The 26,765-nt window shown below is 51.3% G+C and overlaps 1 protein-coding gene across 14 annotated transcripts in view; it reads right to left on the bottom strand.

Moving 5' to 3' along the window:
• Mical3 (microtubule associated monooxygenase, calponin and LIM domain containing 3) overlaps positions 1 to 26,765 on the bottom strand; it is a 202,181-nt gene that overhangs the window by 34,821 nt on the left and 140,595 nt on the right. For 11 of the 14 annotated variants that reach the window (XM_050164164.1, XM_050164165.1, XM_050164163.1 and 8 more), the window contains 4 exons: positions 13,483 to 13,678; positions 6,105 to 6,346; positions 2,561 to 2,698; positions 1,306 to 1,368 (listed from right to left, as the gene is read on the bottom strand). In XM_050164164.1, coding sequence (XP_050020121.1) covers positions 1,306 to 1,368; positions 2,561 to 2,698; positions 6,105 to 6,346; positions 13,483 to 13,678 — 639 coding nt within the window. The remainder of the gene's footprint in view (positions 1 to 1,305; positions 1,369 to 2,560; positions 2,699 to 6,104; positions 6,347 to 13,482; positions 13,679 to 26,765) is intronic. The other 3 variants (XM_050164168.1, XM_050164173.1, XM_050164174.1) reach the window with 3 other exon arrangements.

The raw sequence follows: 26,765 nt of genomic DNA, 5'->3' as shown, positions 1-26,765 counted from the left end.
CTGGGAAGAAGCCCGTGTCTAGGCAGGACTAGACACCCTGTATGGGACGGGCTGTCTGTCCCACCCCAGACGCCAGGCACCCTCTCCTTGAGAAACAGGTTTCTAGGTCGACAAAGGCAGACAACGGACTCCTCAGGTCACCTCTGGCCTGTGCACTGAGATGTGTATTTTGTCTGGGGACGCAGCTCAGGTGCCACCGGGCAATGCCTCACAGAGCTCAGCATCGGCAGTGTCCACCAGTCCTCGCCTCTCCCCTGAGGCAAACTTTCCAGGAATTCCTGTTCTGACTGTTCCTCTGACGTGTCGGAACGCTACCCGACTTCAATCCACACCCTACCCAGCAGTGCACTGCTACCCAGCTGCATTCTATAGGCACAGAACTTCATAAAAAGCTTCTTTCACAAAAAAAAAAAAAAAGAAAGAAAAAGAATGCCAGGTGGTGACAGTTTACGCCTTAATCCCAACACTCGGGAAGCAGAGGTAGGTGGATCTCTGAGTTTGAGGCCAGCCTGGTCTATAGAGTGAGTTCCAAGACAGCCAGGACTACACAGAGAAACCCTGTCTCAAAAAAAAAAAAAAAAACAAAACTGGGCTGGAGAGATGGCTCAGTGGTTAAGAGCACGCCTACTCCTTCAGAGGTCCTGAGTTCAATTCCCAGCAATCACATGATGGCTCACAACCATCTATAATGAGATCTGTGTCCTCTTTTATCTGATGTTCTCTTCTGTCATGGTGGCATACATGCAGATAGAGCACTCATATGTATAAATAAATAAATATTTTAAAAACAAAACAAAAAACAAAAAAACAAACAAAAATCCAAAAACTAACCAAACAAAAAAGGCTTCCTGACAGACTGTGGTGGCACACACCTTTAATCCCAGCACTTGGGAGGCAGAGGAAGATGGATCTCTGTGAGTTCGAGGCCAGCCTGGTCTACAAAGGAATTCCAGTACAGCTAGGGCTGTGGCACAGAGAAACCCTGTCTCGAAAAACAAAACAAAACAAAACAAAAGCTTCCTTTCACTTTGGCCTTCATATCCAACTGCTAACGGTAACTCTTAAAAGCGAGGCTCCGCCCTATCTCCACTGCTGGTCTCCAGCCTGCCTGGGATGAGGATGCACTTCTGGTCCATGCAGATGGGCTGTCTGACTAGGCATGCACGAGCCCCGCCCCACTGGCTCTGCCCTCGCATGCAGCAGCGACAGGAGCTGAGTCCTAGAGTTAAGATATGCCAGCGGAGCCGCCTAGAGAAAGAGGTTATGATGAACGGGGTGCGGGGGGGTCACATATCACCAGACTACCTCCGGAGACAGTCTCCAGCCAGGCCTGGACTGCTGCGCGGCGTACGGAGGGAAGGCCGGTCACTGAATTTAAAAGAGAGTATAAATGCAGAGTTAAATACTGGTAAGTTCTCAGCAGGGAGAGCTGGAGTCAGTCCTAAAATTCAAAACAGAGGAACCAAGACATCGTAAGACAGGGCCACCCGGCACTGAGCAGCATGTGTGTGTGACAGGTATTTGGGACAAGAAGAGAGGACAGAACCAGAGAGGGCAGCTCTGACCAGGACTGCTGAGTTGTCCTTGTCCCCATCTTGCGGTTCATCTTGGTGTCCTAGGGAACAAAAACATCACACGAAGGCCTAATGTTCCTGCGGACTGGAAATGATCTTCTACAGACTCAGAGTTTTACAGGACAGGTAGCCCTGGGTGGCACCACCTGGTGATGCCGCCAAGGGTCCCTACACGGAAGACAGATAGTCAAAGAGAATGACATATAGCCACAGCACATCTAGATGGCTTCTGCTTTCTTTTTTACTGCTATTCCTTAGAAGAAGCCAAAAGATGGACATGGTGGTACCAGTTCTGGAGGCTGAGGCAGGAGGATCTTGAATTCAAGGCCAGCCTGGCTAGCTCAGTGAGACTGTCTTAAAAAAAAATAAGAAAAGGAAAAAAGACAGAAAGAAGGGGGTGGGGGGTGGGGAGCATGGTGGTGCACAGCTTTAATCCCACTACTTAGAAGGCAGAAAAGGGTGGATCCTTGTGAATCTAAAGCCAGCCTGGTTCACACAGCAAGTTCCAGGCCAGCCAGGGGTACACAGTAAGACCCTGTTCAAACCATCAAACAAGGAAGAAGCCAGAATAAAATACATTTTCACCTTAGTGGGAAACAGACCGCGTCACGTCAAACCTGGAGTTGACAATGACACCAGGACACCAGAGGCCCCTGGGATGTCCCTCTCCTTACTTTCACTTCTAAACAGGCTCCCTTCTCTGGTCCTGCCATGCACTCATGCGACACCCACTCTGCCGACACACTCGCCCTGCTGAGAGACGCAGGAGGCAGCAAGTTCTAGGGTCTTCTGAGCCAGGCCCACTTTCCTACTCTGCATGAGCAGAGACAGAGTTGGCTACCTCCTAACTCACAGAGAACTTTACATATCGTCGAATGAGAGTCAAGGACAGGGGTCCCCCAGCAGACGGGGCCTCTGCACCCATGGGAGGGTCTGGGAATGGGTGCTTAGGATGCACACTGGGCTATGGGCTCAAAAGCAGTTACCTCTAGAAGTGGAGGACTCGGAGGTCGGGAGCATCCTCTCCTCCGCCTCCCTTTCACGGATGTGTGTCCAGTGCACATCGGCCTGGATCGCCAAGGGATCTGCTGCGGTTAGGATCTGCTGCAGCCTGCTGCTCCCGGCTAGGGCGCCAGGTCCCCAGGAAAGAGGGCACAGGGAGGACAGAAGGGACAGGCGACAAGGACAGGAGGGAGAGGACGAGACACCACAGGAAAGAAACAAAGAATTACAGTGTTTGCCGAGACGAGTTTGAGTCAGAAAGAGGTAAAAATCAAGAATGCCTGTGCACAAACACACACACACACCCACACACACACACACACACAAGCACGTGCGTGCACACACACACGCGGGGCACACGCTCACACTTTCTAGTCATTGGTTTCATTTAGTCATTTTGAGCTCCACATCACTTCTGAGTTTAGTGAGGATCCACACACTCCATCTCCAAATGCAGAAGGAATTTTTCCTTTCCATAATAAAACGAATCCGAGGCCCACAATGCCCAGGGTGGGACAGGACAGATGACCCTCACTGTGTAGGACCATCACTGCAGGGGCCCAAGGACCTGGCCTTTAGCTGGCACAGCGCGAGCGCCTGTCTATCCCAGGTGGCCGAGGACGGCGCCACTCTGCCAGGAGCCAGCCAACTCCCCGGGACAGACATGGGCTCTGCTGGGACTTTAGTTCTCACCCTCTGCACTAAAGCAGATGCCCGAGAGGACACGCCCTCTGGCCAGAGACCACATGGCCATGTGCCGGCGCTGTGGCGGGGGCACTGACAGGGCGCAGGCGGTCAGCATTTGACGGTGGGGGCGGCAGCTAGGGATGAAGCAGAGATCTGTCCTGTGAAGTCCTGAACTCCAGCATTCAGGCAGGAGTGAGGCCACTACCCGGCCCTACTGTGGGGGAAGCCCCTCCTTTCTTACAAACTCCACCCGAAGCCCTTCTGGCCCCTCTGGGCACAGATCAGCCTCTCCGCTCACTCGCCAGGGCTCCCGCATAGGCTCTTGCTGGCAGTGCCTGTGGAGTGCACATGCAGCCCCTCCCCGCAGGACCTCTCATTAGTGTTCGGATCATGCCACACAGCAGGGTTAAGATAAAGGGACAGCCAGGAACTACGGAGCGCGGGGGTGGGCGCTGAGGGGGAGGGGACAAGCTAGTCAGGCAGTAAGAGCAGGTGCCACTAATCTGAAGGATGCTGGGGCTTCTGCCAGAAGCCAGTTTCCACTTGGGAGTATATGCTCCCCCACCCCGACACCCCTAATTGGGATCCGCCTGTCACCACAGGGACAGCTCCATAACGAAGTCGTGAAGGTGTGACATGACGCAAGGCCTGAGCGAAGTCTCCCATGTGGATGTTACATTGTACGGTAGAGCGGCCCCGCAGACTCTTACTGTCTCTAGAGACTCAGCCCACCCCAACGGCAGTCTGCCCAGACGGTGCTGGCAAGGGCTGAATCACGGCAAATTCACCAACAGCTCGGTTGTGTCAGGACCAGGGAGGGTGAGACACAGAGACAAAGGTTGGTCCTTTCTTTGGCTTCTAAGCAACAGAGGGAAGAGTTACGCCTTTTCTCTGAGCACGGTTCTGCCTTCTGCCAGCACATGCGGCCCTGTGTTGTGTGTGTTTTGTGTGTTGTGTGTGGTGGGGCGGGGGTGGGGAGGTCCTGGGGTGAGACCGAAGAGCTATGGTTAGGCAGCAAGGTTTTACAGATAACGGGAACTCGGAGCAAAAGCTCCAGGGCTTGCCGGTGGGGCCCCATCCCATAAACACTGCTGCTGGGAATGTGTTGATTGACGCGCTATCCTGTGGAGGCTGCGTCAGCACGGGTGCCCGGCTGGGTACGCTCAAAGCCTCTGCGAGCAGCTTTCTAAAATGACCTTTCCGTGTGGGACCTGCTCTTGGAGGCACATTTTAGATGGCTGCACGGGAGCTGGGGTAGAGATGGGCAGGGGGCAAAGCGGGTACCTTCACATGTACCCTTTTCTTCTTCCTTTGAGAGATGCTGGAGCCACTGGCCTTGCAGGAGTTCTCTGTCCCAGGGGCAATACTCCCCTTCTACAGCAGGGGGAGCCAGACACCCACAGACAGCACCAAGAAGCCCACAGGGGGACAAGTGGAGGAGGGAATGGGGGGGGAGGAAAGAGAACAGAGAGCAGAGTTATCTATCCTAGCTGCTTGCCAGAGTGTCCTGCCCCCTGACCACACAGGCATCCAGGTGTGCTGCCCCAAAGAAGCAAGGCAAGCCGGGGACAAAGGAACATCCAAAGGCCGGGCTGAACAAACTGTGAAATTCCCAGCCTGGGAAGTAAAGTCTTCACAAAAGAAAAGGTGGGTCAACTTTCCCAGAGTGGTGTGGGGGCTAAAAGCTGCTAGGTAGTCATCGTCACATACAGATAATGGCATCTCAAGTGATTCAAACGGAGTGTCTTTCCCTGTGGCAGCTGTGAAGGGGATGCGCTCACTCTGATGAGCGTGAGCTCACGGAAACTCCGGGCCGGCATGGTGAGGCACACATGACGGCATAGAACTTCCATGCTCTGGCTAGTCTGGCACATTCCTCCTTCATGTCTCATGAAATTGAGTGAGTCTGCCTAGATTCCACTCTGGCCTTCAGAGGGGTCGGTGCGGAGGAAGAGAGACGATGCTCTCTAGGGAAGATGCCTGAGCATCACCAAGTGTATAGATCCTGAGCCCACCAGGATGGTCCTGGGCGGGGAGCGCAGAATTCTAGGACAAGCAGGGCCAACTAGGAGGTGACATTGCCACCGATGGCTGATTAATTCTCTGTAAGGAATAACTCGGGAGCATGGCTGGAAGAACACGTGCTTGTCCCTCCTTTTGGCTCTGTGTCCCCAGGGAAGTAAGCATGGCTCTCCTTGGGGAGTCCACCAGTCCTGGATCCTTTCTAACCATCCACAGGCCTTCTGCAGCCAGGGAAAGAGAGACAGTCTCAACACAGTCAAGTCCCTTATGTCTTGAGGTCACAGCCAGACAGGGGATGAACAGAAACATCTCAAGTCCAATGCAAGAGGAGCCTGAGAAGCAACTGGAATGGCTGGAAACTCAAAACCTGAACACATGCTTCAGGCCCCAAAGGTTACTGACTATGTGGCTGGGGCGGGTCTAGTGAGTACCTAAGACAGCAGCAGCCGCTATCCAGCACCCTGGGCGACTCCTCACAGGAGCTAACTTTGTCTTATTCAAATAAAGTTCTCTACATGGAACTGAAGGGGGATGAGAGAGACAAAGAAAAAGTGAAAAATGGAAGCAATCTACTTGGACACAGTCCTCAGATGAGCCCTGCCTGCCTTCCACTTCCAACTAAAAATACGAATGTAGACAAGGGACAGATTTCTCAGTTTGCCAGACATTGCGTCCCATCCAAGGCCTGGAAAGAGTGAGGGCCAGAAAACTCCAGGTCCTGAGGGCGGCATCCATGACACCTCTTACACTCACACCAGAAACACAGGCGAAGGGGTGGGAGGTGGGATGGGGTCAGGACTAGAGGAGACCGTTCCTAACCTTCACTTGACTCCTCCTCTTCCTCTTCATCATATTCTTCTTCTTCCTCCTCCTCTTCATCCTCCTCCTCTTCCTCAGGCTCGTAGTTCTTGGAGGCCTCCAGCTCCTCTTCACTCCTCCCCTTCAGAAGGGCATGAATCCTGACTGCCTCCTTCCAGGGAACCCCGCCCAGGTCAGAGGTGGGGAGCTGATCGTCTTCGTCGTCCTCCTCTTCCTCCTCCTCCATCTCTGACTCGGAACTGCTGAGAGGAAGAAACCACAGCCCGAGTGAAGGAACGACAGCATTGCGGAGAAGGAAGGTCCAAAGCCACTGTCACGGTAGCAGTTCCCAACAAGGCAAGGGCAGGAAGCAGGCCAGGCTGGTACCCTGCCCCAGCCAGGGAAGGGACAGCGAGGAATGCAGTAACAGGGGCAGGACAACAGACACATGTACAACACCGATGCAGACCTACCCAAGGGGAAACACGGCCTTGTACAACACCGATGCAGACCTACCCAAGGGGAGACACGGCCCGTGGGGCACAGCGGCTACTCAGGCACACCAAAAACAAATAAATAAATAAATAAAATAAAAACGGGGAGAAGATCCCTGCTTGCCATTGTTCAGCTGGAGGAACTCAATTAGACTACGCAGATTGGTTGGAAGATTACAGTGAAAGCCACGGGTGGGTGGAGTCGGGGAAGAAGCCCCAAGAGGCTGAACTGGCAGGCGGAAGTCAGTGTGTGTGTGTGTGTGTGTGTGTGTGTGTGTGTATGGGGGCACACGCTGAGGACATGGCAGCAGATCCAATTCTGTGTTCACGGTGAAGTGTAGTCAAGGACCCAGCACAGGTTCAGCAGGGACCCTAGAAAAGGCCCCGCCTCCTGGGGTCACCCTCAGTCTTCTCATCTGTCCCCTTCACAGCACAAGGCCAGCGCAGCCCGGGATGAGAGTGGTACTATGTTCACCAACTCTGCCAGGACAGAACTCCGACCTCTGCTCCTTCGGGCCCTGCCAAGGTAGGCTGTACAACATGCAAGATGCAGTTGCATGTGGCTTTGCTGGAGAGGTTTCTGAGTTGGGATACTTGGTCCTTTGTCAGAAGTAGGCATTGGACCACGCCAGAGGGGGAAAAAAAATCTGTCTTTAGGACAAAGCACAGGGCTGAGTTCTGGGCCCAAGCTCCACAGGTATGAGGAGTGGGGGGCTGCTCAGCTTCCTGGGAAGGTGGTTTAGCTCCCCACAGCCCCTTCATACACGTGAGTCAAAGCACACACTGAAATGCAGGCAATGGCGCTTATTTTGAGAGCTCTGTCTGAAGTTGGGGGGGGATCTAGGATGACCTCTGGCCACACTTTTTATTACAGGGGAAAGAGGAGCTTTAGACTGAAGACTAGATTAACTGCATGGACTATCAAAAATGACTATGTACATAATGGAGTCCCAATAAAAACTCCAAGGTTCCAGGTCTGAGCAAACGTGACATCACTTGTGGAAACCAGGACAGGAATGCTGGCCCCACTCCACAGGAGCAGGACAATGGGAGTTCTGAGCCTAGCAGTTTCCTGGACTCTCCCATGAGAAAGTCTTTCCATGGCGGAGCCTAAACATCAGCATCTTCCCCCACTATAACAGGCCCTAGTCATGAGCATGACAGCTTCCAGAAAGTTCTGCGTCCCTCTCAAGCAGCTGAGCTCCATGGCACTTCTGGAAAACTGTACTTGTGAGCTGGGTCAGAAATGAGGATACATCCTCTCTTGTCTGCAGCTAACGTCTCACAGGGACACAATGACATCTCTGTCACAGGCTGGGTACAACCCTTCACTCTGCCTCTGTCCTACCAAGTCGGTCATTAATGGCCCCTCCTCCCACTGTAAGGGGGCCCTGCCAAGAGCATGACAGCTTCCAGAAAGTTCTACATCTCTCTCAAGTGGCTGGGCTTTATGAAGCTGTGGTGCTCAGCTGGTAGACCACGTGATGCTGGCCTCACAGGTACGTGGTGAAGGCCAGGAGTCTTAGATGAACACCATTCTGACACTGCTTGTTCACCTCCACACCCAATCACTCATTTGTTCATGAATTCCCCCCCCCTTCAAGACAGGGCCCCATTATGTAGCCCAGGCTGGCCTGAATCCTCAGTCCTCTTGAGGGATGGAGTTAGAGGTCTGTACAGCCATATACTGCTGAAAGACCATTTTGAGACCCGCTATGCCTCAGCCAATGGGCACACTCGCTCAGCTAAGGTAGACTGAGTCTCCCTGCACCATACTCTCTGAGTACTGGGGATGGCACAGGCGACCCAGGAAAGCCCACGCATATATATCATCAGAAGATATGTGTTGGGGTGTGTGTGTGGTGTGGCAGAGATCTGGGAGGAGGTGGTTTAAGTGTAAACATCTGGCCAGATGTGGTGCCTGCCTGTAATGCCAGAACCTGGGAATAGGAGGCAGAGAGGAGGTTCACTGCATGTTCGAGGCCGGCCTGGTTTCCACAAGTTCCAGGCTGGCAGGGCTATAGAGTAAGACCATGACTCAAACAAACAAACAAATGAACAAACCACAGGAGAAGAGGAAACAGAAAGGATGGAAACAGTGGCCCCCGAGTTCTGAGCATTTCCCACCATGTTTACTGCCCCAGGCTTCTCCACTTAATATGCTTCCACCAGTTCATTCTCCTGTTAATGCCGTGTGCCAGGAGTGACGCTCACCGCTGCTCAATCTGAAGGACACGGGGACTTTCCGTCCTTCCAGCATGGCTCAGTGTGCCCAGTGGCTTGTCTGGACAGGCCAGGAGGGACCTGAGTGTAGCCTGACCTCACCCGTGTCGTGTTATCAGGATGGCTGTACCGGGCATAATTCGGGTGATGAATACATCTCTCTGTGGCGATGACAGTGGCGCCCCACGATGGCTGTTAGTGCTACTCCAGCTAGTTTTATGACAGCTCAGGGGTTGTAAGCGTGTGCGGGAGCGGAAAGGTCAGCCCCCACTTTCCTCTCCCAGCGGGAGGCATAAGCATTTGTTGACGCATTTGTTTGCTCCAGCAAAGCAGCCTCCCTTGCAGGGAGGACAGAGAGAACCTGCAGGAGCCAGGAGAAGCTTCCTTCCCGCTACGTCTATCACAGAACCTTAGGGCCAATGTGAGGGCTGCCCAGCTCTTACATCACACCAGAGTCAAGGCGTAAATCCAGGCCCTCATGCATGTCTGGCAAGCTACACCCTCAGACTCAAGGCTCACTTTAGATCCTCCAGTTGACCCCGGTGTCTGAACCTCTGGTCCTAGCCTCTTGAGGCGGAGGGCAGGATCCCACAGCAGTGTGTACGTCGTTAGACTATAGTAATGGACACATTTTAGGTGAGGAGGATCCATACAGTAGCAAAAATAACTTTCTTCCTTCTAACGAAGGGATAAAGTCTCCTAAGAGAGATGGGGACCAGGACGACTAATCATCTCCTCAGCTGGGCCTGGAACATGGTGGGAGGCTGATGTAGGGATGTAACAGGTTCAAGGCCTGCCTGGGTTACATGGTGAACTTAAATGGCCTAGGCACCTGAGTGAGACCCCATCTCAAAATAAGATTTAAAAAAAAGAGGACTGGATGTATAATTCAGTAGAGCTCTTGCCTAGCATGCCTGAGCTGTGGGTTCAATCCCTGAAGCACAGGGCACTTCACTTGTCTGATTGCTTCATTTTCAGGCACCCCCCACCCCCCATGCACTGCCTCAGTCACGTGAACCCACCCTTCTCCCGTAACTTGACAGTGATTCAGTACCAGCAGTTGTCAGGGTGGTAGTCCCAAGAATTTGGTCCAGACACACGGCTCTGAGAAGGATATCATGGAGTTGGATGTCAAGCTCCCTAGGGTCCCCTCTCTCCCTCCTTTCTCTTTCATTTTTCGGGGCCTCATGTAGTGCGGGCTGACTTCACATATTTATGGAGCAAGGATGACCTTGAACTTTTCCATCCTTCTGCCTCTACTGCCCAAGTACCGGGATTACGGGAGCACAAAACCATATGCAGTGCTGGAGATTAAATTCAGGGCTCTGCGTATGTTAGGCAAGCACTCCACCAACCCAACTACTTCCTCAGCTCCTTCCCATTGCAATAGGAAGGAAACAGAGTCAAATGGCTTTGACTCTCAGGTTAAGCTGCTAGTCAGTGACTCCAGTCTTCTCTGCCACACCCCTGGGTCTCACTGACCCTGACAATACTCTGTTGACCTGCAGGGACTTAAAAGGGCACACACTGTTCTCTACATTCAGCCCTGGAAATCGCACATGCGTGTCAGTCAGGGATGGCATTCCTTGCTGCCTCTGTTGGAAAAGGGGCAGAGGGGGCTCCTGTTTATTCATAGCCTGCTTTTCCTCTTGCTCCTCTGCTGGTGCCGTCAACTTTGGGGAGTCCTCTGAAACTCTGTCCCATTTGCAGGAGTTACTTGTTTGTTCCAGGGGCGCACTGGCTGACTGATGCGGGATTCCCCTCTGTATGCTGTGAATACCACTGGTTAATAAAGAAACTGTCTTGGCTTATGATAGGGTAAAGAAGTAGAGCCAGGCAGGGAAAACTAAACTGAATGCTGGGAGAAGGAAGGCAGAGTTGAGAGACACCATGGAGCTGCCAGAGGAGAAAGACAAAAGCCGCCAGCTGGAACCTTGCTGGTAGGGCACAAACCTCATGGTAAAATATAAAATAATAGAAATGGGTTAATTTAATATGTAAGAGCTTGCTAGGAATATGCTATAGTGATTGGCTAAGCAGTGATTTAATTAATATGGTTTCTGTGTGATTATTTAGGGGCTGAGCAGCTGGGAACAAATAAGCGCCCTCTTACAATAGCTGACTTCATTTTTTTTTATTTTTTCAAATTTTTTTTTATATTTATCAGTTTCTTATGTTTATGAGCATTTTGTATGTCTGTGCACTACATGCATGCCTGGTGACTTCAGAGATCAGAAGAGAACATCAGATCTCCTGGAGCTGGAATTACAGAAGGCTGCGAGCCACCATGTGGGTGCTGGGAATCGAACTTGGGTCCTCTGCAAGAGCAACAAGTGCTCTTAACCATGTAGTCATCTCTCCAACATCTGAGTATTCTTTAGAGGTGGTGGAGAGCAGGCAGTAAGGACCCAGGGCCTGGACCTAGATAGAAGTCTGAGTTGGAATTTCAGGTCCTGTGCTAGTTACCACCTGTTCCTCCCCTACAAGAGGACAAAACACACGGCCCATATCTATTTCTAGGACTCTCATAAACACATACACGGTCAGGAGTGTTATTCCCCAGAAGTCCCCTGAGCGTAGCTCGCCTGGAGAACTACATTTCCCAGAAGCCTCTAGCGTTCCACGCAAAGGCTGCGCAGGTGCAGAACATTGCGTTTGCCGCACGTGAGTGGGGAACCCTTTAAAAGGCTGGAAAGCCGTCTGTTCTTTCTCTTTTCTCCTTCTCTCCCGCACGCAATAAAGCTCGTGCTCCACGTGGGTTTTGTTGTATCTTGTGTACTCCTTTCGCGAACAAGAAACAGAAGAACAGAACATTGGTGCCGAAATGACTCGGGAGCTTCGGCTTTGCCCAGAGCTCCCTCCTCGCTCGGGGGCACGGTCAGGACCAAACAACTCAGGAGACTGCCCGCTCCAGGCCGAGGACTGCTCCACAACGAGACCCACGAGACCCACGTAGTCCATCTGCCTGAACGTGGCCTGAGGCTCAATCGTGAGTTTTCCCTTTCGGCTAGCTGAACTGCCCCTCTCACTCGGAAATTGAGCTCCCAGCTTCCCTCTCACCCAGAAATTGTCCGATTGAGCCCCCGGGAGCTAACACTCACAACCCCCCCACCCCTACCCCAGGCCTTCCACCCTCGGCTGGACCCGTGTTTTCACCCGCGCCTGGAAGCTCGGAGCTTCCAGTTCTCACCTCTTTTTTCTGCTCTTTTTCTGTCCCCTTTACGTACTGGCTGCAACGGGCGGCCTCCCGGCCTGACAGTTTCCCTCCTGCCCGGGATTTCGTCTCCCGTCGGAGGCTAGGATCAGTTCAGTCAGGCTATAACACTGCCCCCTGGTCACTCAGACGCCTGTGTTCAGGGCTTGCTAGTGTTCGTGGCATCTTTTGGGTGCCTTTTGCGGGTGTTTCCACGGTTCTAGCCATGGGTGCTAAGCCTTCAAAAACAATCCCCCCCCTCCCCTAGGACAGCTTTTGGAAGCTCTTCAGCCTCATGCCCTAATTCCTTCCATTAAGTTATCTACACTTACCCGTACTGCTCAAAAACATGGCCAAAATATTCATTAGATGGAAATTTTAAATGGCCTCCTCATGGCTCCTTTGACCCCGATATTCTACGGCAGTTAGCTAACTATTGCCACCGTTCAGCTAAGTGGAAAGAAATGATGTATATAATGGCGTTCTTTTACATGGCCCTTAAAACTGACCCCTCCTCAGGCTTAGAGCCCTCCCCAAAAGTCCCCTTTTTATCTCACCTTTCGAACTCATGTATGGGTGGCCCATTCTAACCCCCGGCCACCCACCTAAACCCCCCCCTTCCTGATCACCTGCTCACGCCACTACTAACCCATCTACGCTCGCTACTGTGGGATTTTACCGACCACTCATTACCTTAACCATGTGCTAATCCATGTCCACCGCCAATTAAAATAGGAGAGCAGCTGCTAAGGTCGAGGGAATTCCTCACTGGATTCACCTGTCACATCTTAAACCATTTACTCCTCCAGCTCAAGACAATCCCTCATACACACACCTTAACGACAACCCAGCTACCCAAAAGCCAGACAGATGTGATTTCTTCAATCAGCCACCTCAGAACGTCAGCGGACAGAACATGATCAACAGGACAATCGATACTCCCCGGATCCCTCAACGCCCAAAGTCAGCAGGAAGCAGTTATGAGAGACCGGGCTACGTCCCTATTCTCTACCCATTAAGACTCTCAACCCCCCAGATTTTTAATAAATTAAAAAGGGTGGAAATGTTATTCCCCAGAAGGCCCCTGAGCGTAGCTCGCCTGGGGAACTACATTTCCCAGGAGCCCCTAGCGTTAAAGCTCGTGCTCCACGTGGGTTTTGTTGTGTGTTGCATCCTTTCGCATCCGAAGAAGAGCAAGCAGAAAAAGCAGCAGAACAGAACAAGGAGCACACAGAGGAAACTACAAACGTTTAAACATGCTAAGGACTGTTAAACACGGTGTTCCTATCTGTCCTTAACTTTCACACTGATTTGAGGAAGACACTAGTGGTGTTATGTTATAGATGAGGAAACTGAGGGACTTGCCTGCTTCACAGCTGAGAAGGAGAAGAACCAAGATAGCAACCCAATCAAACGGGTTCAAATTCCCTTGCTTATCAAGTTCTTTTGCTGTCAGCTGAATCCGGGGACCCAGTAGCCAGACACTAACCTGCTGGCCACATCCTCTTCAGTGCCCTTGTCTAACACGCTGCTCAGGTTATGCTCGGCCTGCGTCTCCTCGGGCACCTCCTCCAGCTCCTCCACCTGCCTCACAGACCGACGGTAGTTCTCCAGCTCGATCCTCTCGGGGGTGCCCCTCAGCCTCTTGGCGATGCTGGGCTCCTCCAGGCCATTCATGCTGGAACCTGTGGGGAAAGCAAACGTGCAAGCTCTGAGGAGGAAGGGCAGAGCGAAACTCCAGCAGTGGATGATAGGAGCTGGTGCTGGAAGAGAGGGACTGTTGACCACCGGGACACTCGTAACTCATTTCTCAGGAAAAGATACACAATCTTCCTGGAAGTCAGAACATGGGCGACTGAAAGCTGGAAGGGTTGTGGATTGGTTAGAGGCAGGAAATGATGATGGTAGGCGTGGCAATACTTCCCTAAGTAGGAGACACAGAGACCACACAGCCTCATCTGTTCCCGGTCAAGCCAAGATGGAAAAATACCATCTAACAGGTGATGGGAACGGGGTTGGGTGGGGAGGGTCTGTGCAGGGCCTTCAGGTGGGTCTCTCATCATCAGGACTGAGTCACAGAGAGGGTGTTGTCCTCTTGGTGGCTCGCACCAAGATGGGCTGGCAGCACTCTGCTAAGGCGTCTTGCAGGCCTGCAGACTGCATAGCATCTGTCTTGTCCTGTCGCCATGCATCTGAGAAATACTTTGTAGATCAAAGCAAGCCACAGAGGTGGTGCTGAGCCCTCTGCATAGCTGCTCAGTGGAGAACGGAGTCAGGCCTGGCAGTGGGGGGGGGGGCGCGGGTGCGCCCATTCCCCATGCGGACACACAGGCACATGTTTCCTGTAAACAGTGATGAGGAGAGACTTAGAAATCGCAGTGCTCTGCCCCGTCATTCTCTCACTTAGGGATCTGAGCGTCTGTCACTGACCGGTCATTCTCTCACTTAGGGATCTGAGCATCTGTCGATGACCTTCGCTCGTCTGTTAGAATGACGGGGGTCACTGGGAGGCATTTTTTGAATTCTACCATTCCTACAGCATATCTTGCTTTTGAACAATACTATAGATTTGCCGTGTTTCTAAAACTTAAAACATCACATACAAAGCACCCATGTCTCTTCCGTCTCCTTCAAGCCACAGGAGGTGCTCTGTGTCCTTCCTCACCAGCACTGTTCCTCTCTGATACTCTTTAGCATCCCGGTTCTGGTCACAGCCCCTCATGTACTCTGTAGTGTGCCTTCTGTGTCTTGACACCACACGGGTACACTCGGGTAAACCCAGCTCTGACCCTGACTCCACCAGTGCCTGGCAGCATTGGAACACGGTCCAAGACTGGAGTTGTGTGAGGAAAATTTTGAATGCTTGTGAGAAAATGCCAGCTAGACAACACAAGGGTCTGAGACCTGTTTCTTCAAGACAAGGAACTGTGCTTAGAATGTGTTTTCGTGCTCCTCCCAAGTGTGGCTGATGGGGGGGAGTTTACTCCCGATTACTCATTACAGCTGGCCATTGTTAGTTCTTTTTATGCGTCTATGGAAAAACATGTTTTTCTTGTCCTTGTGATTGCATGTATACAGCCTGAGCTCATGAGAACTTCCTCATACAAACGGTGTTCTGAATAAAGTTGTCTATTACACGAGACTTTAGTCTGCCTCATTGTTAGGCTCCACCCTCTCAGGTTCCACCACTTCGAGAGTGGTGAACATGGCAGACAGATCTTAGGAAAACTACAGTCTTCCTGAAGTCATACCCTGGCCTGTGGGCAGGATGATGCCTGCCTCCCAGGACTGGTATGGGTGTGACGGTGCCAACTCTGGATCCCCAGCCTACTACCAGTTATCTTCTTCACCCACAAAGCGGAACTCAGCAAATACAAGTGAAGCCGCATACCCAATGTCCAGTAGCATTCAGTACCCTTGCGGTGCATACTCACAAGGCGGGGTTAATGCCCATTTACTCTGGACTGTAAACTCAGTCACCCAACATGGGAAGAAGTGGCAGCCCTGGGCTCATTGCACACACACTTGGGCTTTAAGATACAAAGTGACAGAGAAGAGAGAGGCAGGCGCAGGCCAGCAAAGCAGGCAAAGCAGTTTTCACAGCCTCCTGATGACCCGAGTTCAACCCCAGAATACGTGCAGAGGTGGAAGGAGAAGACCAATTCCATGAAGTTGTCCTTTGACCTCAGTATGTGCACTGTGGCAGAAACCTTACATCGTACACACACAACAACAACAATAAATGAGGTTGGTTTTTGTTTTTAAAAAGAAAAGACAGCCCAGGTGTGAGAGGGTCGAGAATGAGCTATAGGTTCTGACTAGGGCAGGTCCTGGCTGCCGCTGCATTCTAAGCACCAACAGATAACACTGGAGTTTTGCATGCGATGCCACACCAACCCAACTTGGGAGGCAGGTGTCTTCTCAGGCAGACCTGAAAGAGTTTAGCAATTCTGGTATCCTGACTAGTTGTACAGGAAATCCTCTGAGGGCTGGCATTTCTGCTGTGTACAGCTTTTTGTTGTTGAGACAAGGTCTTGAGCCCAGGCTGGCCTCAAATTCACTATAGCCAAGGACGATTCTCCTGCCTCCCAAGTGTTGGAATTAGAGGCGTTTGCCACCATACATGGCTCAATACTGGGAGAATGAATGCAGGGCCTCATGCATGACGGGCAAGAACGGACCTACAGCCTCTGCCTGTAAGAGTTTTCAACCCTTGCCACGGCACGGGAGGTTTTCTATGAACACAGGCAGTACAGAGTTCGGTCAGCGCACCTGCCGCAAGCTCCAGGCTCTTCGACAGCAGCAGCTTCCAAGGTGATGGTCAGTCTGTTGATCCAGGAAAGAGTATGCGGATGGGCTCTGACCGCGCATCCTGGGTTTACCTCTCCACATCCTCTCACCCTCGGATGCATCGTTTTAAATACCCTGCTCCCTGTTTCACAGCCTCGAAAGTACAGGTTACACACATGGCTGCATGAGTGCGTCTGGGAGCTAAGAGCACGGTCTACAAGAGATGGCCAGGCAGCCAAGCAAGTAGAACCTCCTCATTCTCCAAAGGAAAGCGGCTGCCCAGGCCTCAAGAGGGCACAGGCTCCCAGCCACTGCTTCATCCGTCCTTCTTCATTAGTGCTCACGAGCTCCACAGGACTCGCGGACCACACACAGTGGGAGTCTTTCTCAGCATGAGCCTGACAGTTGCTCTTACACGGAAAACAGAGGAACAAACACGAAGCAAGCCCACTCCCCCAAGTAGTAGCTTCCCCAGAACTAACACTGAGCATTGCCAGGGTTTCTCTTTGATGAGAAGAGAAACAATCACTTTGGGGCAAACAACTGACGGTCAGCAGCTCTAACCCCAGCAGGTTCAAGGTGGAATGAGCAGACGCCCATGTGGAAATACACCACGGAAGCAAAGTTGGGTTCGCAGTGTGCTGGGAACTCTGTTAGAACCTTGGGGAAGATGGAGGATGAAAACCCTTCCCTTCTTACATAGACTTGTGGACAGCATGTCAGGCGTAAGTTATCGGGTATTACGAGAGACACATGATCGTGCCGCCATGAGAGACCTAAGGAAGCAGTGTCGTGTCCTGGGTATTCAGGGAAGGTCTGCTGAAGAACTGTAGAGCCAAGCAGCTTTAGGAAACCCACTGCGAGACTGGCATTACAATTTGTAAACCAGGTGACTGAGGTCTGCAGACACCTAGGTGCCTGGGGTCACACCTCCTGGATGAAATAAGAACTGAACTTCAGGAGGGCAGTGACAACTCAAGTGACCACCATGCTGTTCCTGGACTTGGAACACAAGAAGACACTCCCAGAGTCCGAGTCCTCTCTCCCTTTCGAGGCTTCACCGTACTGTTCCCCTGTGGTTCATTACATGAGATAATCTCTTACAACAGAGAAGCTGGAGCCTGGCATGGCAGGCATTCTGCCCTCTGCCTGGTGTTACTTCTCTTGAGATTCTCCAAACTGCAGACTAACGGACCATCATGCGTCAGAACTTGGCAGTCCAAGCCCGAGCCTGAAACTCTAGGAGGAGGACGGCTACACACAACAAGAAGGGGCAGATGGAGTCAGACCCGGCCAGGCCACTCAGACTTCAGGTGGCAGGAAGGATGCTCTGCTAACTTTAAGTATCTTGCTGGAGAGTTTGCAAAAATCAGGCTGAAGGCCTGACTTTGTGGCTTGCCATTATAATCCCAGTCCTCAGGAGGCTGAGGCAGGAGCATTGAGATGACCTTTAATCCCAGCACTTGGGAAGCAGAGGCAGGCAAAGCCCTGTGAATTCATGGCCAGCCTGGGCTACATTGTGAGACCCTGCTGCAAACAAAACAAAGCGAACAACAAACTAAAATCAAAGTAGGCTGGAGGGATGTAAAGGGTTGGGACCGCAGCATAGCTGGAAGACAGCTGCCTGAGCATTCATGAGGCCCCAGGGCTCAACCCCAAATACCACAAAAACCAAGTGTGCCAGCAGACCAGAAATTCAAGGTAATTAATTCTTGGCTGCACAGGGAGCTCAGGCTGGCCTGGGCCAGAGACCCTGCCTCAAAATCAACCAATCAACCCATCCACCCATCCAGCAACAATACGATGGAGAGAGTAGTGCCACCTCTGCCCAGTGCCACTCACCGAGTTCTAGCTCACCAGAGCTTTTGGTGACAAGCGACTACTTAGGCAAGGAATCCCTAGTTCTAGGTCTCACAGAGGCTCAGTTTTCCCGAAGGAAAGATGACATTCTGAGTATGTTGGTAGGTACCCAACCCTCTGAGAATGCCAAAGTGGGGGGTGCACACTTCCAGTCCACAACCTTAAAGAACTTCAGCAAACACAGTGGAATGAACCAAGGAGATGAGCATCCTTGATTCTTTGTACTGACCAAGGAGCTACCCGACAGACGGATGGTGAAGACAGATGCAAATGGAGAGGTGGAGGACTTTGTGGTGATGGCGACACCTTCAGGACCCTGGCGCATCCCCTCCCATGAGCACAGATGAGTTCCTGGGAGAAGGAGCTGTGAGAGACAAGGAGTGAGAATTGCCAGCACCAGTGCAGTCTCAACCCTGGCACTGAAAATGCCTCCAAGCTTGCCAGTCACTTAGGCCGAGGCAGTAGGATTGTGTGGGCCAGGAGTGCAGTGTAACACATGGAGACTGTCTAAACAAGCAAACAAACGTAAGGCTGGCAGGAGTTGGTCTGAGAAGGTAAAGCATGGCTTGTCCTCGTCAGGAGAGCTTGACCACGTGCCCTTGACATCACATGCTTCTTAAGAGTGGCCACCATGCAGGGACTTTCCAGCTAAAAGTGTAATGAAAGACCTGGAACCAGTTCCAAGGCTGATTCGTCTCTAAGTTGGGACAGGCTGATCTCAGGTCACCAGGAGGCCAATTACAGCCTCATGCATACCAAAAGGAAAGAGCTCCCAGGATCTGGTTGCATCCTAAATAGGAAAAAGGTCCTGGGCCTGACCTGAGGCTCTGTTTTGGAACAGTCACCGCCTGCAGGAGCTCCATACATCATCCCCAAAGCAGTCTTGCTAACAGGACAACCTACTCTCAGCTGACATGAAGGAGCTGCCAGGATCCTCTATTTGTAGCTGTCTGAATCACAGAGTGCGAGGGATGCAGACAGGCTTCAGCGTGATGTTCCCAGGGCCTCAGTGGCACCTGCTCTCCTGCCCTGCCCCCTCCCTGGCCTTCCTGCAGTGCTGGTGTGTGTGTGTGTGGGGGGGGGGGCGGGTTCTAGGCACCTGTGGGTACCACACAAGACCTCTGGAGGCTTTCTCTTCCTTTGTCCTGAATTCATGTTTGGCTTGTTTCCCCAGTTCCTTTTTCCCTCTAATAAAACTTTACTAATACTCCATTAACAACTACATCTATTTATGGTATGATCTCTCCATACATATAAACAAAGTGTAATTTCCACCTTCTCCAACATTTTCCCTGTGTATTGGGGCCTTTTGGGCCCCTTTCTTCTAGTTATTTTTGAATGAGATAACGGGGCGACATCTTGGCTGTGGAACACCTGGCCGTTCCCTCTGGCCTCACGGGTACTGGTGACCTGGTTTGTCTATCCTACCTCTCTTCCCTTCTATCCTTTGGTAACTATGTTTGGATGAGGTCACCTTTTTCTGCTGGGGAAGCCCGAGTGACACGGAGTTTGATGAGAGGCAGGGACAAGGCACAGGGAACCAAGACAGGTCTCCCTTGGTGTCATCCTGCCCCACCTAAAGTAACATGGCTGCCAGGATCCCTTCACCCAACCACCAACTCTATCTTCATGCTCCCCCCCCCCCCCCCCCCCCCCCCCCCCCCCCCCCCCCCCCCCCCCCCCCCCCCCCCCCCCCCCCCCCCCTGCATCTAGTGCCATAGCCAGCAAACTGGGCCTCAGTGCCAGGGGAACCTGCAATCGGATGGAATACGCTGTCACACAGCTGTTAGGAGGGACTGATGACTCAGAACGTCAGTTGGAGCCACGGTAAGAAGTGGCTCTGTGCCTTGAAATGACCGGACCATCTGCAATACGCTGGTCCAGACAGATTGGGTCATCTGTGATACACCGGCCTGAAAAGATTGATCCATTTGTGATATTCTGGCCCGAAGAGACTGGTCTGTCTGTGATACACTGGCCTGCTACGCTTCATTTCTCTTTTCTTTTTTGGGTGCTAAAGATTGAACTCAGAGTCTGGCTAATTGAAAGCATCCCCCTGCCACGGAGACTCACCTCCAAGACCCTCTGTTCCTTTTATCAAACATTGCTTGGAGCTCTGGGACGTTTCTTTCAGAACCACGAGCTAGCTGCTCCAGGGCTCTCTGAATGCATCCACACGGTCTGAACTACAAGGTCTCTGAGGGAGATGTTAGGGGTGGGAACTCCAGCAGAAAAAGCTACCTGGCTGACAGCATATTCTAGACTCTGTATCCAGACTGACATTGGTCAAGGGGACCAGAGAAACTAGAAGCCTGTCCTCACCATGCCTCCATCACTGCAAGGCCTCAGTTATACTTCCTCTCTGCTCTGCTCAGAAGGGATTCCATTTTCAGTCTTTCCCAGGTCCACTAGGAATTGTTCTGCATTCTGTCATGCTTCCTCATATGCTGGGACTTACAGATCAAGCCATCTGAAGTGTGGTTATTCTTGAAGAGAACCATGGTATGGTCTTACTTAGAATGCAGCCTGGTTCCCAGGCTCTGGCTCCTCTGAAACATAGACCTGCAGATGGAGCCATGGGTGGTACCAGAGGCTTCTGGTTCCAGCTGAAGGAGGAATCCCTTGAGCTCAGGCATTGGAGACAGTCTGGGTAATACAGGGGTGTGTGTGAGTGTGGCTCATATAGGAAGAAACAAAATCAAAACAAAAGATTCCCTATCGGGCTGGAGAGATGGCTCAGAGGTTAAGAGAACTGACTGCTGTTCCGGAGGTCCTGAGTTCAATTCCCAGCAACCACATGATGGCTCACACCCATCTATAATGAGATCTGGTGCCCAGAACCCTATATACATAATAAATAAATTTAAAAAAAAAGATTCCCTATCAAAGCAAAATAGAATCAAAACCCATCAGCAACAAGCTGCAGCTAGGCTCCAGGGACCTGAGTTGGGCTGCTCATATAAAGAATCAACTTGGATATCAGCTCACCCCCTGTCTTGTTTTGAGCTAAAGTTGTCCATGCAGGAGTCCTGCTCAGCTATGTGAAAAACAGAACAAACAGCAGCCCACTGGAAAGCATCGTGGCCGACAGTCCTGAAACAAAAGATGGTCACTCCCTGCCTCAGGACTGCTTCACCATGCAGGTGGCCCATGTTCCTCCGTGCTGCTGGGAGGAGAGGGCTGAAGGCCCCACAGCCCGCAGAGGCCTTCCCCTGGTAATTACGATGTAGGCAGCCTCCCTTCCCTCATTTCCTCTGCATTCATGTGTCACACCGGGTGCTTGATGAGCCCACACAGTTTTTTACTTTTCACAGCTACTTTCTGATCCTAAGAGGACACCAAGACTGCAAGCACCGAAGCTACACGTGGAACAGAAACTTCCCAGGCACTGGCCCAGTAAAGTGACACTTGGTGTCTGCACAGCTACCCTCCCAAGTGCAAGGGCTGTTTCTTGGGAGGCAGGTGAAGGGCTAAGTGTTTACTGAGTTACCTCCCACGTCAGGCAGGACAAGATGCCATCTACAAAAGCCACTGAACCTTGTAAACCTTGTAAACCTCAACAACAGGTTGAATGTCCCTGTGTTAAGACCAGAAATGTCCCAGATTTAGGGTTCTTTGTCTGTTTTTGGTTTACAGATAATGAATACCTCGGGGATGATAACAAAATTTATTTATGACTCATATTTACCTCATCTACATTGCTTAAGGATTCTTTGTGTGATAGCGTAAATAACTCTGTGTGTGATAGTTTCTTGGTATGGATTTTCCACTTGTGATGTGTCTGCTTCGAAGGTTCTAGAATTGGGATCAATATCTGGGTCTCAGGGATGTGAAGACTAAGTGCTCAGCCAGAGTTTCAAAGCTAGCATCTCTCCTCTCATCTGCTGCAGTAGGGATGCTTTGGGGAAGGTGAATCCACAGGAAGCAAGCCCTCCATCACATACCTCAATCCCATCCAAAGATGGATTCTTTTTAAAGCCCCGGCTGCCTTGAACTAACTATGGATCAGGTTGGCCTCCAACTCAAAGAGATCTGCCTACCTCTGCTTCCTGAGTGATGTTATTAATGGAATATGCCATCATATTCGGCATGGAAGGCTGTTTTAACTACCCCTTTATACATGAACTATTCTTCACTTGGGGTAACTCATTTTGTTTGCTTTGATTTTGCGAGATAAAATCTTGCTATAAATAGCCCAGGCTGACCTCAAACCTCTCCACCTCCCTGCTTCAGCCTCCTAAGTGCTGGGAGCACAGGCATGAGCCACCGCACTCGATGGAAAAACCGTGGTTTTATTTTTACTTATTTCTCTTTTAGTTGAGATAAGGTCTTACTCTGTATCCCTGGGTGTCCTGGAACTTGCTCTGTCTACCAAAGTAACCTCAAAAGACACACAAAAATCTGCCTGCCTTCCTCACTGCTGGGATTGGAGATGCTTATCAGCAAGCTGGGCATAAAACAAACAAAACAAAATAGAGATGCTGGTCTCCCAGGCTGGCCTTACAATACGCACACAGCTGAGGATGACCTAAACTCCCGGTCCTCCTGGCTCCACCTCCCGAGTGCTGCTAAGATTACAACAGGTGTCTACCACCATGCCTGGTTTCTATTTGGTGATGGAACCCAGGTTCTTTCCATGTTAGGCAAAACACTACCAACCGAGCTACATCCCAGCCCCTTTGTCTGATGGGAAACTGAGTTTTCTTTAGGTGAGGGTACTGAGATGAACAGATTTTCCGGGTCCAAGGAGCAACTCAGCTCTTCCAGAGCTATGTGATTATCGAAAGAGTTGAGAAATTCTGAGTTAGATACTAATGACGGAGAGGCCGAGGGGAGGGACCCCAAAGGGAATAAATCAGCAGTGTACCCCAAAAAGCCACAGATGCCTCAGGCTGGAATGTGCCGTCTCAAGAATGTTGAGGGCACCTCAGTTCCTGCTTCCTCCCCATCACTGGCTGCTGACGGGGAACTGAGGGGCTCTCTGTCTGCATGGCCTCATGGGACCTATGCCTTTATGAAATGTTGAGTAATCTCAGTTATTACTACAGCATCTGGCCCAAGGGGAATCCTGGCACATATCACTATATCCGGGGAAGGCTGGGAGGCACCACTTAAAGCACAGAATCTACTTTCCTCCATCGATAACACTCCGCTTGAATATCGCAAAGCTCTCTTGAAAGTACGCTTTTCATGTGTAGTGGCTCCCAGATAAATCTCAACTCGACCCATAGCCATTAGGTAGGTCAGACTACAAAAGGGCCACATGTTTGGAGTTGGTGTATGGGGGTCAAAACACCAGGAACTGCAAATGTTTTCTCTTAAATCTGACGTGAATGGCATCGAACTTAAAAAACAACAAAAAAAGCAAAACAACAACAACAACAAAATAAACGGTAACTGTCAAGCAGTGGGCTCTGCTGTTGTGTCTTTGCCTCCTACCCAGTTAAACATGAGAGACCAATTGAGATTTGTATAACCCTGGGGAGGGAAGGCCAGCTCAACACAGCAGGCTAAGGCCAGTCCTTCCCTCCCGCCTACCAGTTCGGTCCCTGCCCAGTTCTATGAGCGGCTCCAACCCGCTCTGTCAGAGGCTCTCCTCTCCATTATTCTCCCACTCACGGCCTGGTAGGCCCTAAACCACAAGCTCTGATGAGAAGCGGGAGGTGCTCTGGCCACGTCTGTTGCTCCTGGTGCCGAGGAGAACAAGAGGGCCAGATACTGATATTTCCACACAAGACCAGGGTGCAAATTCACATCCTAGGACTCAGTAGAAGAGTGTTTTACGACTAGTTTCACCATCAAGTCAACTACATTGTGGACTCAGTTTCCCCATCCTGACATAGGAACTTAAGGCCTTTGAAGTGGTTCACACGGTAGCACACAGGCACCAGGAACCAATGCAAACACCATGGAAAAAGGGCAAGGCCACAGTACAGAGGGTACCTGGGAAAAGGGGGCACCAGGGAAAGAGGAGTCAGATGTGCTAACGGCTCACACTCGGTGTGAAGGCCCTTAATGAACAGTTTAGAGTTGCTGCCTTGGTCACAGTGGGTGAGTTCCAGGCAGCAGCCTGCATGATGAGAACACAGCTAGACCAACAGTAACAGGAGGAGGCGGTGGAAGGACAGGACCGTGACCAGTGAGAAAGGGCGTCTGGGCTGATGGGCTTTTCCCAAGATGCCGGGTTTATTTACTTGGTCATGTTTTCCGTGGTGTCCATTAGGCAAGTCTTCCACCACCGAGTCACACCGTAGCCAGGGCACTTCTGACATCGCCAGTCCTTGCCAAAGGCTAGTTCTGCCATGGCGCACATGGTGCTGGCTGTACAGCCCCAGATTAGATTTGGTTTTGGCTCATGAAACTGATTTATAAGGTCTTGGGATTAATGGACAAAAGACTCTGAAAGAGGTTCCAATGCCTCTCTTATCCCTTTTGTTCCCCTTTAAAGACACAAGATCTCATACACAGCACTCTCGAGCCGGGTTTGATTTTGGGAAGGAACGAAAACCTCCTCTAGCAATACCCATGACTTCCACCCAGCACTCATGCGTTACGTTTCTGTTTTCATTGATCAGAAGGGCACTGGGGTCGACCTGGGAAAGAACTGTTAGGGTCTTGGTCCAGATAAGCAAACAGACTCTTAAAAACTCAAGCCAAGGGACCAAGAGTGCATTGACCCAGGCTGTGGAGGACCCTGTCCTGTGAATGCTACTAAGGAGAGGAGCTGGGCACCACAGTTGTACCACATTCACGTCACTGATTCTAAGGAGGAACCCTCGACTCTGGCAAATAGGCCATGAGATGATCCCAGGCTCCGGGGCATGACAGCTGTGTATCGGGCTAGCACAGACCCACAGAGGTCTCAGTACTGTGAATCACCCTAGCTTGGCTAGAATGGTGGGTACTGTAACAGGCTCTCCCTGGGTCAGACACAGATAGATCTAGTTTGACGTAAACCCTATTAGGGATTGTTTACACTCCTGGTATCATGGAATCGGCTGGCGACTTCACATCCTACCCATGCAGGCTGAAGGGGAAAGCAAGGCCGGATTCTGGCGAACACTTGCCCAAATTTAACTATCTCCAAAAGAGCTGGTATCCAGTACAGCTCAACATCCCTGGTCCACTGTGCTGTAGACTGAAAAGTCCTTCTCTGACGGGTCTCCTTCTGCTGCCAATCTTGCCTAGCCCCACAGGGTGCCTAGACCCCAGAGGGAACACATGAGCTAGCCAGTAGAACCAATCCTAATCTAGCCTCCCACTCCAACTGTCCTGCCACTTTCTGGAATCTCTACTGAATCCCTGAGATGCTTCTAGACAACCAAGATGAATTTGATTTAGCTCATTTTTTTTTTCAAGAGTCTTATTAAGATAGAGAAGCAGGAGGCTTCCCTCTCCACTTACCCCACAGAAGGGAGACAAGGTGCAGGAAGGTCATGGCTTAAGATCGAGTGGACAATGTGGACAACAGGGGGTAGTCAGTAGCTCAAACGAAGGCACTGTCTTCAGACCTAAGCTTGTTCTACTTGGACAATTGTAGCCCTCTGAGGTTGTGGTCACCACAGGGGATGAACACATTCTGTAGGGGCAGAGGTAACCCACCGGGGTTCAGGTTCTGTTCTGGTTTCTAACTAGTGTGTGGCTATCTGTGTCTTTTAGTACATAGTATCCGTGTGGGGGCTCTGTGTGAGCGAGCATGCGCATACCGGAAGATATGCTCATAGTTTACATAGGAGTGGGCAGTAAAACCCAGGGGTCCAGCTGTGGATGGTGACAGTCTATGTCTACCTTCCTTATCCCCACCTCCTCTTGTCCTTGACCTTGACCTTCTACAAGGTGTGCACTATCACCGTTGTCCTCACAGGTAGTCCACAACCTGATTTCTTCCTCAGGGGTCACCTGGTAAACATCCACAGACATTGCTCATTCCAGTTTAGGCAGGAGGCTGCCACTGGCTTCTAATGGGAGAAGTCAGAGAGACTGCAGTGTACAAGACAGGCCCCCAAAGATCTATTCAGTCCGAAATGTCCAGAGTGCTGAGCTTGAGGAACCCTGGCTTAGAAGCACTATCAAATGACCTCTAAGCTCATCAAAAACAGGTCACTGAGTCATCTAGTTTGGAGCATGGCTCGACTGGGGTGTGCAGCAAGAACAGAAATGAGCTCAAGATCCTCCCCTACAGTGCTGATCCAAGTCCTCCAACCAATGGAAACGCAAGATTCAAAGGAGCAGTCAACTGAGGCCTGCCGTGCTTAAGAAAGAGCCTTTGGCTTGTGCCCAGAGGGAGGCAACCAGAAACGTCAGAGATCAAGGCATACATCAGACCAATGCGGCACACTGAGACCATGACCCAAGCACTTACAAAAGCTTATCCAGACCTCTCATCACCTGCAGCCCCAACCTACCTCACCTCCAAAGGTGACTGCCCATCTCCTGTAGGGCCAAACAGTCCTATTCTCTGTCTAGGTCTGACTTGTGTGGGAACCCAAGGAGGAATTCCCTAGCCTGAAAGATGGATCTAGTCAACTGCTCTTCTTTGTCCACCGTCTTTCGGGGTGCCACGAGCCTGGTGATGAACGAAAGAGTCCCCATGTTGTAACAGGCCCTCTCGCCACACCCAGG

The sequence above is a fragment of the Alexandromys fortis genome, unplaced genomic scaffold, assembly GCF_014885135.2.
Source record: "Alexandromys fortis isolate MF-2015 unplaced genomic scaffold, M_Fortis_MF-2015_v1.1 scaffold_150, whole genome shotgun sequence".
Taxonomy (NCBI): Eukaryota; Metazoa; Chordata; class Mammalia; order Rodentia; family Cricetidae; genus Alexandromys; species Alexandromys fortis.
This window is presented reverse-complemented; position numbering and strand designations above follow the sequence as displayed.